Below are 13,457 nucleotides of genomic sequence, written 5' to 3' on the forward strand. Positions count from 1 at the left end.
TCTTCATCCATAAAATGGACCAAAAAACTTTTCTAGATCTGTCAGACCACTGCTCTGATGGAAGAGGCAAACAGCTGAGGGATGGCCAAGGAACTTATAAGCAAAAGCCCACAAAGCAATCTTCACAGAGGCAAAAGAGTGAGTTCTCATTTCTCTGTTTCAGGAGCAGGACAGCCTCAGAGCCATCTCAAGGGCTTGACTTACATTAGAATTTTCTCCATGTTAGACTATTTCCTACCACTTATTCACAAAAACGAAAAAATAATGACAGCAACATCTGCAATTGCTGGGCACCCTTAGAAACAACAAGAAGACTGCAAAAACAACATTGTGAAGGAATTCCTAGCAGTTGTGTTCAGGTTGTACACTGGTGATGCCAAAGGGTGGACAAACATGACCCTTACAAGGCTCAGTTCTTGGTAGACTTGCATTGTTTGGAGTATATTTTTATTAACCAATGTAAGTGCTCAGACAATCACAGAAGTACTAAGATGTAGCAGCCTAAAATTCACAGGGTCCAAGAAACACAGAGGAATGGAGGGTGAATCTCATCATAATTTAGTCAGCTGGTCAGTAGAGGCACAGACCATAGATACTTTACAACTGGAAGTGCTCAAAGATTCTTGTAGCTCCCCAATATTCAGTTCCATATCCTCAGATCAGAAGGACTCAACAAAGTGCCACTTCCAGTGTGCCCTTACCAGGTTCCCTTCCAGTGTTCTCTTCCCATCCTGTCTACCAACAACATATAGGAATTTCCACTTCCCTTTATGCTGAAAGACTCAATTAACAGTATATTTTCCCCATGCCACTCTCTTGCCTTTTTCTTACTTGGGTGCAACTGTCTGGCCTTGCCAAATCTCAAGATTGCTGTGAATAACACAAAAGGGTAACATTCATGAAAGAGATTTATAAACTCTGAATGAGTGAAAGAATGAATACTAGCAAGGGGCCACAATGAATTGATTAGAGTCAGTCTGCTGTCCATGCACTGGGCACATCACCTGCTGGGAATAGAGAATGGTATACAGAGTATTGCAAGTGACTTGGGGAAACATAATCTCTACCACCTATGGCCATCACCCATCACTATTACAGAATGTGGTGTGCCCCTCACACCACAGCAATCAATTCCCTTTCCCATTACCAGGTCCTAGGTTTGTCTGTCTACTTTTGCTTCCTTAGAGAGACGAGGAATAGTCAGTCAATGAATGTCTGAGATCAGGATTTGGATTCTCATTTCTGACACCTGATAGTTGTGTGGTCTTGATCAAGTCATCTGATTTGCCTCAGAACAAATTTCCTCACAAATCAGATGAGGTAATTACATACCATATGTCCTCCAACTACACAAGAGTGTGTGAGCTCATAAGAAATAATGGGCATGTTAACTCTTTGGAAGCTATTAAATACCACCTGTATAGAACATACTATTAGTAGCCACACCAGACATTCTGTAGTGCTTAACATGAATTTCAACAAGTTCTTTTATAAAGTATTCATGTTCAGCTAGTATCAAAACATGGAAAATAGTGTAAATAAATCAACCATTTATGATGCTTGTGTCTCAAGAAATAATAGCATGGCTCATAGTCCTTTTGAATAATCCCTGGGAAGGGAATCAAAGTTACGACTACTAGCTCACATTCAGAAAGCCTTCTACTACTTTCAAAGCCAAGGATTTCACAGGCAGTAAAAGGCAGGGCCTGGGCTAAGCCCGGTTCTTTGGCGGTCTGGCCTCATGCTTTCTCCCACAAAGGTAAGTGAAAGTGGTAGAAATGTTGGCATAGAACATTTGGGTTCCACCCAACAAGGACAGTGTGTCAAAGTTGCCACTCCTGTTTACAGCATTCAAGCCAAATGATGAATTGGCATGGTCATCAAATACTTTTATTGTTTAAAACTATCCCAACATTTCTGAAAGTATGTAAAAAAAGTGACCTGTTTCTTCATTTATATTCTGTTTAAAAATTTAAAAATTAAAAATATTCTAATTTGCTTCCATGACTCAACAAAAATGGATTCAATTTTTTATTCAATTTTTAAAAGTGGATTTGAATACACAGATATAGATGCATGTGTTTGAATATATTATATTTTAAACTCAAAAATCTAATATGTCAAGTCAGCTTAGTTTTTTAGTCAAGATTCTATTTGTTTCCAAGGGATAAATTTTGAGACATCAAGGAGAGAAGAATACTATCCAGGAAGTATACCTAAAATTAGATCCTCTAAGTTTAGGTTCCAAGTTAGAACTGCCACTTGTGGTTGACCGCCTCTTCCTTCCCTGAGGCCCATGGACCTCTTTGGTCACTTACCTCACTCTCTCCTCGTCAGTCTGCTTCAGAGCAGCGTCCCGCTGCAGAACCTTCATGATAGCTTCTTGTTCCTCCTCGGTCAGGAAGCTTAAGTCAATCATTTTGAAAAGTGCATATAAAATTATTAGTAGTAAGTACAATTCTCAGGACCAAACAACTTAGACCGTAACCAAAAAGATGAAAAGATAGAAAAAATGAAATAAACAAACGCCTTATTCAGTAATACAAGAAGTCTTGTTTTGGCTCAGCAAAGGTTCTGGGCAGCTGAGAGCAAAGTTCAAAATGTCCTTTTCCATAGCAAAGAAGTGGCTCATGAGATGACACCTGGAATAGAAACCCAAAATGATGCTGATGTCATATTCCTTGCTGGGCAGGTTGCTTGTTCTTACAGCAGCGTTCCTAGCACGTTCCCTCTTTGGACCAGTCTTAGGCACTGTTCATTCTCTTGCCACTTTCCGTCATCAACCTGATCAGATGAAGCAGCTCTAGGACATCACCCACCTGGAGAATCATGAGAAAATAAACATCAGTCAGTGAGAGGAAGTTCCTATAAATAGGACTCATTATTATATGGTGTTACAGTCTCTGAGGTCAGGAAAACCTGTTTTGCTTGCTTCCTAATCAAATGGCAAATAGCAATGAAACATGCTTCTATCCCATTCCAGACTGCCAAGGCGGAGAGCACACAAAAATGTGTGTCAATGCTTAATGATCCACCTGAGAGGGACAGAGATACAAAAACTTGCTCTTTCTGCAAACTCCTGGGATGCTAAAAAGTCATGTGATTCCAGCCAACACATTATGATAAGAAAGTTTTATACGTTCATCTCTTTAGACAGAAACATTCCACTAGATTTTCCACTTGCTTTGTAATGATAGTATTAGGTAGAGGCAGTTTGCAGAACAATGGTGGCTGCAATTTTCTCAGTGGCACCTCAAACATTTTCTTGCTATTTGAGAATTTACTAAGCTTGCATGCACTTCATTTGGGGGCGTGAAGGGGAAGGGAATAGGAGAGAGCACTTACTAGTATGGAACTATAAACTGAGAAAAGAAAGGGAGATAATTCCAGAACATCCACCATCCAAAGGCAGCATGTGACTGTACAAGTACCTGACATGTGCCATGATCACGGCTTGCCCTGGGGATCCACTGCCTTTCCAGTCTGGATTCCAGGAAAAAAGATACAAGGATACTCATAACCCAACCTTTTGAAACAAGACCATCCCAGGTGCCTTATAGAAAGCAGAAAATGAACTTCTGTCATTGGAAGTCATTGAGAGTTAAGGGTCATTATATAACACTTTTGTGACAGTAACTTGTGCAGTGTAAAAGTTCTTTTCCAAACACACCTCTATTGCTCTGTTTGCCTGCTTAAAGTCTCTCTTAATTGACTGTAAGTTTCCAAATGCGAGAAAAAAGTGGAGAGAGTGAAGAACCTACTCAAAATACAGACCATCATCAGGAGAGAGAGAGGGAGTTATCTCAATTCTTCCCTTTTTTGTTACATGGAAACTTTCTGAGATCTTAAAGGCTGGCAAGGAAATGCACTGAGGCCACAGTATGGGATCTGCATCTCCAATGAAGCTCAGTGCAACATTGCTGTTGAATTCAAAAGGACTGGAACACAACAAAGAAAAAAAAAAAAGTACAAGGCCCAGTAGCAGTAACTGGCAGAGTTGCTAAAGAGGAAAATATTGGTTTCCACACCTTTAAGAAGTACAAATTAGCCAGCGCTTACATGCAAAAACTTCTAAGGGCTAAAGATCATCCCTTAAAATAGGTTATTAGTGACTCAAACATCAATGTTCTTATTTTATAGACAAAGGAAGAAGAGGTAGAACCTTTTCCTCCTTTTTGGGAAGCCAGGAGTCTCTATCCAATTATTTTGCAGACGAGTCCTATGGGGTCTATCAAAACTCTACAGTAGAAGGTGCTCACCCAACCCCCAATATTGTGTGTAATATCTAACATGAGACCTAACTATTTGAATAATTCATTAATTCACCAGATATTCAGAAAGAGTCTGACACTGTAGCAAAGCAGTAATCAGTAAACATACTCACACATAGATTATTCCTTTTAGGAGTTTGCATATTACTAGGAAAAAGATAGCAATAAAACTAAATAAATTGAAAAGCTAAATTTTTAGAGACCTCCCCCAAATTAAATTACATAACAAGTTGGAAAGTGATCAGAGATATGAAGAAAAACAAACCAAGGAGGAAGAATCACGACGTGAGGGAGTTGGTGTTTCACAGCGCATGGTTTGGGTAGGTCTCACTGGGTAGGTAACAGGTGAACAAAAACCTAATATAAGATGAGGAAAGCAGTAATGCTGCTATCAGAGGATCCTGAGTGGGAGTGCTCCTGACTGTTCAGGAAACAGCAAGGGGACCAGCGTTGGCACAGAAGCACACACCCAAGAAACAGAAAGAAGTAAGATCAGAAAGGAAATGAGTCAGGCCCTGTTAGGCTAACTAAGAACTGTAAGGTTTCTGGCGTTTTCCTCAGAGATGGAGCAGCAACAACAAGGAAAAAAAAAAAAAGAACTCAACATTTACTGGATACCTTCCACCTGTCTGCCTCTCTATATTCATCATCTTACAGAATTCTCACTATGACAGAGACTTTATTATCTGAATCTTTCAAATGAGAACAGTGGGGCTCACAAAGGTATTTACCACCAAACTTGTGTGTGGTGAGAATGGCATTTGCTAATGGTTTTGTTAGAATAAGCCACCACGATGTTGACATCTCCTGTAATTCTCACCTTTAGGTAGATGCCTCTAACCAAGCAGGAAGAGTAAAACTATCTGTAGATCATCACTCTCTTCTTAAATGTAAAAGAATTATCAGCTCATAGCGGTTTGTCTACATGGAGACCAATTTCAGCACTAATTGTGAGGGATGAATTTTGTCTTCTGTAGTGCCTTGCATTTTTCACAAAAGCCTCACAGCAATCTTTGTATGAAAGGAAGAGTGAGGATGAATAAAGATATATTCTAAGGGATTACTGATATCTTCACAGGAATAGCTTCTGCTTCAAGCAAAAAGCTCTCCTTGCATTCAGCCCTGTGATTCAGTCTCTAGATGCTGCTGAATGAGCTCTCTAAATTCAGATCTGACCAAGTCATCTTTTGAGGCTTAAAACCTTTCACTAATTTCCCTCTTACTCATCACAAAAAGCTTGAAAAAAAATCAGATAGCTCCCATCTTCTAGTTCACTTCACTCACTCACTATGGCCAGAGCTGGGCACTCAATTCAGGTCTCCTATGTGAGCAGAAAGAACCAATTATTTGAGGCATTATTGCTGCCTCCCAGAATCTGCATTAGCAGAAAGCTGAAGTCAGAAGCCAGAGCTGGGAAGCATGTTGAAGTAATATAGCTGTAACAGAAGAGTCTTACTGTGTCTTAATGGATAGATCAAATGCCCACCCCACTCAATGCTTAAAAGTTTCAATGTGACCTATAGGAGTTGACACAAACTAGCATGTTTCCTTTTCCCAGCTCTTATCCTTAGGCTCTCGCCATTCGAATGTTTCTAGTTCTTTTGGGCATCAGGTTTTTGAATATGTTCTTCATCCCTGATAGAACGTTCTTTCCTTGGTTAATACATCTTGAGTCTCAGGGAAGCTTAGGTTTCCCTTCTGTGTGCTCTATAAACAGATGGCTTCCTTGGTTACAGTATTCCTCACACTGTCTCACACTTCTTTCAGTTGATGTTTGTTTCCTACCAGTTTATGAATAAGGCCTAGGTGTCTGAATGCTTCATGTTCCCAGCATCCACCACTAAACCTTGGATCTATCAGACATTCAAGTATTCCTAGAAAAAATAAGTGGATGAAATTGTACATGGTATTTTCCCTTTCTATGTAAGTTACTGCGAAGCTGTGGTGAAAATTCAGGAGATTGCAGGGAACAATAAGGAATAATGAGCACTAGTAGGAAAAGCAGTGTAAAAGGAAAATTGGAGGGCTCCAGATGTGGACTGTGTGTAACTCATATTTTCCATGTGTGTGCCCTGCCATGTTACATCAATGAGCTAATATTCCTCTCCTTGTCAATCACCCAAAAATAAAGCTGGAGAAAAACCAAGATCCTGTCTGACCAAACCCAAGTTAAAGTCTGGTTAACAATACAAGTTCTCAGTCTCAGCTGCAAGGAGGTGTCCTGATAATAGTTGATCCTTTCAAAGACAGCTGATGGGGCCAACACAGTGTTTCAACTGGCTAATCCTCTGCCTGCAAGTACCAGCAGGATGCTGGTTTATATGCTGGCTGCTTCCCTTCCAATTCAGCCACCTACTTATGGCTGGGGGAAATAATGGAGGTGGCCCAGGTCCTTTGGACCCTGCACCTTCATGGGAGACCTACAGGCTCCTGGGTTCGCATGAGTACAGCTCAGGCCATGGTAGCTGTTTAGAGACTGAATCAGGGGGATGAAGATCTTTTTGTCTATTTCTCTCTGTATCTTTCTTCTCAATTAAAAAAAAATCTTAAAAGGAAAAGACAGACATCCAAAGTACCAAAAACACATAAACCTCATCAGAGTGGAAGAAACCTCACATAAGTAGTGACTCTCACATGATAAGATTTTCAGAAGAGAAGCAAATTGTTCGGACAGTCCCATGACATTAAGAATGAAGGCTTGAAAAAAAACTCTAGGCGAAAGAGTGAGAGTGGGCACAAATGCACTTCAGTAGAGGAGCATGGTGCTGGGGGTAGGAAGTCTTGATCACGAAAAGGCAGTAATGTGGAATCCATCAAGCACAAAACCAATGACTTATAAACTTCCTGCACCAAAAAGATGAATGGAAAATTCCACAGATGGTCCAGGAGAAACTGGGGTGAAGCAAGCTGAGTGTGACAATCAGAGAATCTTTTTTCACCTACCACTCACCAAGATCTACCGCCAGTTGTACTGGAGTAGTGGTCACTGCCCTGTGGCCAGGACATCCATGCCCAAAGCTGCTTGTTGCCTTGTTGGGCTGGTTGGCTTCTCAGGGTCACTTTGCACCGTGGCTGCACTTACTCTTCTGTTCCATGCACTGACTCCATTTCACCCTACTCTGTATCAACATTTACTGCAGTCTCCCTTTGAAACACCAACGTCAAAATGAAAAACAAATTTCACGCTCTCCCTGACTCTTTGTTGAGAGGAAGATAAACCTCTTCCTTCCCCCAGCCAACCCTCACATGATGTTTTCTAAGCCTCTCATGATCTTCATCAATTTTCTCTGGACTGAAAAATGAACAGATAGTGCTCAGTGCTCCTGGCCACACAAGAAGGTGGGTATTCTCCACATCATATAGATGAGAATAGTGGGCAGAGGAATTAAGTAAATATAAGTTGTTTAACCAGAGTATGATTTGAACACTAAACTTTTCACTGCATCACCACTCTCCTCAGAGACACCACACAGCCAGTTAGAACAAAGATGAGAATAGAAAACAGGTTCCCTCTCCTTCACCCCATTCTATCTTTTCTGCTCTATACAGTCTACTTCATACTTTGTCGCTTCCCATGGGTAGCATCCAATGGTCCTCAAAGCATGGCATGGTCTTCTGTGCACAACTTGTTAGGAATAGGAAAGTAGAAAATAGGAAAAAAATTAGAAAAAGCCCCTTGGGCTTCCTTTGTGTCTGGATATAGAAAAGAGAGTGAGCATGGAACAAAGGTGGCAAAAAGGCACCAGAGTCAACATATAAGTGCTCTACATCTCCCTTAGCTTTTTAGAATGGTATGGAACTCTGGGACCAGAAATTGTTACTGAGAGAACTACTTCATATGTTTGAACACAATCAGAATGATTTGATATTTGCTCATACAGAAATGTGTTTTCTATGGAAAAACAATGCTTCATGAACATATTCTTGTTTTTTCATGATCAGAACTTACAGCATTCTGTTTAAAAATTTTAGAAATCTAGGCCCCAGCACAGTAGCCTGGTGGCTAAAGTCCTCACCTTGCACACGCCGGGATCCCATATGGGCACCATTTGGTGTCCTGGCCACCCTTCTTGTGACCTGGGACAGCAGCTGAGGACAGCCCAAACCTTTGGGACCCTGTACCAGCGTGGGAGACCCAGAAGAAACTCCTGACTCCTGGTTTTGGATCAGCTCAGCCCTGCCCATTGCGGCCACTTGAGGAGTGAATTAGCAGACAGAAGATCTTCCTCTCTGTCTCTCCTTCTCTCTGTATGTCTGACTTTCCAATAAAAATAATTAATCTTTTTAAAAATAAAAAAATAAAATTTTGCTTAATAATGAGAATGAACAAATGAAATGAAGCTATGAAGAAGTGAACAAAAATTCTTGAGGGAATAAAAAAGATCTGTATGTTATCCAATAGTAAACATTTATTTTAGTTTCCATAGAAGAACAAAGAAAAATTCAAAATTGGCAGTCACTTTCAAAGATGAGAAATTTAAAATTTTTTTTTCAGAGATTCTTCCAAAAATGAAAATCATTTTTTCCCTTGTCATTTTCTCCGGCTTCAGGTTATTATAGTCAGCACAGAGCATCTCCTTGAAACTCACTTGAGGGCCTCAAACTAAGAATGAAGGAGGGGGAGAAAGACCACTTGTACTCCTTAACTTCCTATTCAAATCAAATGTTAATATTCTTGGATTTCCAAAAAGCTTATCTCTGCTGTTCTGTGGCTTCAAGTTTAAACTTACAGTCTCCCTACAAATCAAATATTTCAACCAAGAGCAACCAACTCTCGTAGAAGCACTATGTTCAACATTAATGAAGAAAGCATAACCCAAGTATCAGGGGAGCCACAGGGATTTGAGATGAAGACAAAGTCAGATGTGCCTTGAAGGCTAAATTAGAAAATGGGATGGCAATTTTGTGTTGGAGCCCTGAACCGTGAAACCAGAGGTGTTCAAAAAGAAAACTGGGAACTGGAGGGTTGGGTATAAATGTGGAAATGGTGATGAGGGTCAGACCCCAAGGGGTTTGAAATGTCAAAAGGATAGTTGAATTTAAGTTTTCCATTTATTCACTTAATAAATATGCTTTAACCATCTTTTAAATATATATATGTATATATATATGTAATATAAAGATTGTAAGAGGCAAAAACAGTGAAGAAAGAAACTAGGGAAATGGGTAGCTGAAGTTCAATTTAACTTTCACATGTAGGCTTAAAACTCAAATCAAGTCTAGAAAAGGAATGACTTGCCTTTAACACAGTTCAAGAAGAAATTGTGTTTTAATGATTCATTAGCCATTGCATGGAGCTGCTATAAAAGCCAACTCATTTATGGGTGGTCTTTTAAAAAAAAAGCTTCATTCATTCATTTGAAAAGAAGAGTGACAGAGACAAGAGGAGGAGGAGGAGAAAGCTTCCATAGCCTGGTTCACTCCCCAAATGCTCACATCAGATGGGGAAAGGTCAGACCAAAGCTGGGAGCCAGAAACTTCATCTGGGTTTCTCGTGTAGGTGGCAGGGACCCAAGCACTTGAGCCATCATCTGCTGCTCTTGCAGACACATTAGCAAGTAACTGCATTTAAGGGCAAAATAACTGGACTAGATACGGGACTGGGTGTCCCAAGCAGTTTAATCCACTGTACCACAACATCTTCCAAAGAATACTATCATTTGAATAATATTCATAATTGCTTCAGTAAAACAGTGATTCCAGTGATCAACATCAAATTTCCAAACACTGCTCCAAATCTACTGGAAAATCTTCACAGTTGGTATTCCGGAATCTGGAATTTCCAAAACATTCCAACATGCTGTGGCTATTTGGCCAGGTCTTAGAATTTATAGTTACAAAATATTCCCCATATGTCAGAAATGGCAGAAGACGGGGTAAAGAGTACTGCAAGGAGTCAAAGTTACACACTTTCATGTGTGTGTTGTTTTTCAGCTGTGACAACAGCAAATGCAAAAAATGAACAGCTGAATCAGTCATAACTAGCTCTTTGTGTAGATAGGAAACAGACCAAAAAAGGTTATACCAGTTGTTTAAAGGTCACACAGCTGCCTAATGTGAGAGCTAGGATTCCTAGAGGAGACTTCTTTTTCTCCCAGAGCATATATAATTTCAATGTCAATAACAATTTACAAATTGGCTAATAAATTTATTGGCCAGCATTTCACATCGTTGCTGATACCAGTAGGAATTACAGACGAATTCTAGATTTAATTATTTTCGAGGTTTCAAAATCAGAGGAAAGGAGTGGAAGAGTCTGCTGATTTATTAACTAGGCTGGAGTTAACCCCAAGATCATAAAGTTAACTGAACTGTAACCATTACCAGCTCAGACATTACAAAAACTACAGAAAACCTCATTTTTGGTGCAATTATACATTCCTACCCTGTCTGGGACTAAGAAACTTTCTCCAAATGTGCTCACTTGGGGTTTTCCAAAACTGGCTATACATTAACATTACCCAAACAGCTATTCTGAAAAAACCAATGTCCAGGCTCTTTCACTTTCCACACAATGATCTTCATTTAGCTGGTTTAGGGTGAGAAAATACTCACATCCCTCACCCCTCAACCAAGATCATCTTTAAAGGGACCCAGGTGTTTGTAAGATGCATTCAGAGTTGAGATCACTGAACTAACTGATCTTATTCGGCAGACAGCAGACTCATGCTCAAGTTCATGACTTAGGGATGAAGCAAACAAGGCACCTACAGCAAATAAATAAATAAATAAATACAATGAGGCAAAGTCTGAGCTCAGTACATCACACCTGCAGCACTGAGAATGAACACATACTTTACAGCAAGGCGCAACTGTGAGGAGAATGCACTGTCTGGTGCTTCAAGTGCAACATCAGCACTTGCATGACCTTGTTATCGAAAACTTTATGCCACAGTACCTCATTTACTTTACCTCTATTTGAGTCGTTGATTATGCCATCAAAAATATATCAAGTTTCTATTATGTGCAAGTTCTTCCTTAATCTCCATTATGTAAAGCAGGAGTGGGGTATAAAAGACCAGAGAAAATATTCAGTCTGACCCTGCCAAGACAGCTATAGGTAGGATACAAAATTCAACCAATCTACAACAGGCTAAATTTTAAGTAGATAATTTTCTATGGACCTCAACATGCTAATATAGATATCCAAATGGCCCTTGGCAGAAAAAATGTTCCTCACTTGTACCAGAAACTTGTTTGAAACCAACACAGGTCATAATGCCAAAGATACCCACTTTCTACACCTCTGACAAGAGGCCGCTATGACACTGAATGCACTGATTTGGTGTCAAAAGGTGACTAGAGGAGGACTGATCATTGATAAGTTCTTTGGCAGTTCCCCTAAGGACTCTGTTTATTTCCTGACCTATACCAAGCAGCAGCGAAACTTACTTCAGAGGGTTATTGTGAGGCTGACACTTGGCTGTAAACAAAACGAGGGAATTGGGACAGAGTGACTGCTCCATCAACATCTGTTGATAACAGATCTCCATCATCTATTTCACTAGGCTTACCACCTTTCCACACCCCCAGGCATGGGTGTGTTATTGCTGCTGCCTTTCCTATTCACCTCAATAACAGATTTTTTAAACTGTAAACTTTATAAGATGCACCCGTTTGTTAATACCTCTAGACTAATATTTATTCTAACCAGTAGTAATAAATGAATATAGCTTTCATTAGCGTAAGTCATACATTGATGTTTTAACTTCAGTGAGTTGAACCTCAGACAACTGTGCTTCCAGAATTGGATAGTTTACTTTTAATCCATTTGTTTAGAAATCCCGTGATGTGCTCCTTCTCCATTCTTCAGTTTGCTATGTAACTGAATTACTTTCCTTTAAAGGCATTCCTTGGGGTGTGTGTTGTGACACAGTGGGCTAAGCAATAGCTTGAGATGTACACACCTCATATTGATCTGCTAGTTTGAGACCTGGCTACTCTGCTTCCAATCTAGCTTCCTGCTAATCTGCATGGGAAGCAGTGAGCCACAGCTCAAGTACCTGAGACCCTGCCACCAAAGTGGTAGACCCAGATTAAGTTTCTGGCTCCTAGAGTTGACGTGGTCCAGACTTGACTATACAACTCTTTGTGGAGTGAAGCAGTGGATGAAAGACTCACCCTTCTCACTCTTTTCTGACCATTTCTCTGTTTATTTCCTTAAAAGACAAAGTGACAGGAAGACAATCTTTTTTTTTAAGGCATTCTTTAGGTTTGGTATGATGGCCTAGTGGCTAAATCCCCACTTTCATATACCCGGATTCCATATGAGGGCTAGATTTTGTCCCAGCTGCTCCCTGTCCCATCCAGCTCCCTGCTTGGAGCCTGGGAAAGCGGTAGAGGACTGACCAAAGCCTTGGGACCCTTCATGCACCTGGGAGACCGGAGGAGGTCCCTGGCTCCTAGCTTTGGATTGGCTCAGCTCTGGCTATTATAGTCATTTTGGGAGTGAGCCAGCAGGTGGAAGATCTTTCTCTCTCCTTCTCTCTGTAAATCTGCCTTTCCAATAAAAATAAGTCCTTAAAAAAAAGGCACTCTTCAAACTACTTTTTTGCTACAAAGATACTTAGTCCCTTTTTCTTCAGTATAGCTGGCAGTATGATGAAGGGGGAAAGAACGAAATATTTGAATACATAGATCTGATTTGAAACCTGGTCATCTACTTGGTATTGTGGTGATCATGGCCATAACACTTACCTGGGCCTCAATTTCCTTATCTCTACCACTGGGACTATTGCCTACCTCCCTTGCTGAATCATTACAGGGAGTCAGTGAAACCATTTACTATAAAATACTCCACAGATTACAAAATACTATACAGTTACATTTATCCATTTGCCTTCTGACATTTCATGAGCCTCAAGCAGACAGGCATAGATTTGGATAAGAGGAGGGATTTACACTTAAATCTGGATGATATGAAGAATGCTTTCACTTCCCTTCCTTTAAATAGTTCCTGAGACATAACAGAGTAACACTCTACTTTGTAGACGTAAATAAAACAAAACAAAACAAACAATCAAAAAAGAGAATTTTCCCCTGAAAGGGTCATAAGGCATATCCAACTTCATATCTACAAGGTGCTGTAGGTATATTCCAGAATGAAAGCTGTTATTACATGGCTGTGCAACTACCATGTAAATAGTAGCACCTCTGCCCAAGCCTTATGGCAGAATATACAAAAAC

General features: G+C 40.2%; 1 protein-coding gene across 1 annotated transcript in view; it reads right to left on the bottom strand.

Annotated features, from left to right (window-relative positions):
- SYTL2 (synaptotagmin like 2) overlaps positions 1-13,457 on the bottom strand; it is a 171,045-nt gene that overhangs the window by 68,164 nt on the left and 89,424 nt on the right. The window contains exon 3 of the mRNA XM_040964126.1: positions 2,319-2,819. Within this exon, the coding sequence (XP_040820060.1) occupies positions 2,319-2,419 (101 nt within the window). The 5' untranslated portion in view covers positions 2,420-2,819. The remainder of the gene's footprint in view (positions 1-2,318; positions 2,820-13,457) is intronic.

Source organism: Ochotona curzoniae, unplaced genomic scaffold, assembly GCF_017591425.1.
Source record: "Ochotona curzoniae isolate NIBS_2020 unplaced genomic scaffold, NIBS_Ocur_1.0 scaffold_3223, whole genome shotgun sequence".
Taxonomy (NCBI): domain Eukaryota; kingdom Metazoa; phylum Chordata; class Mammalia; order Lagomorpha; family Ochotonidae; genus Ochotona; species Ochotona curzoniae.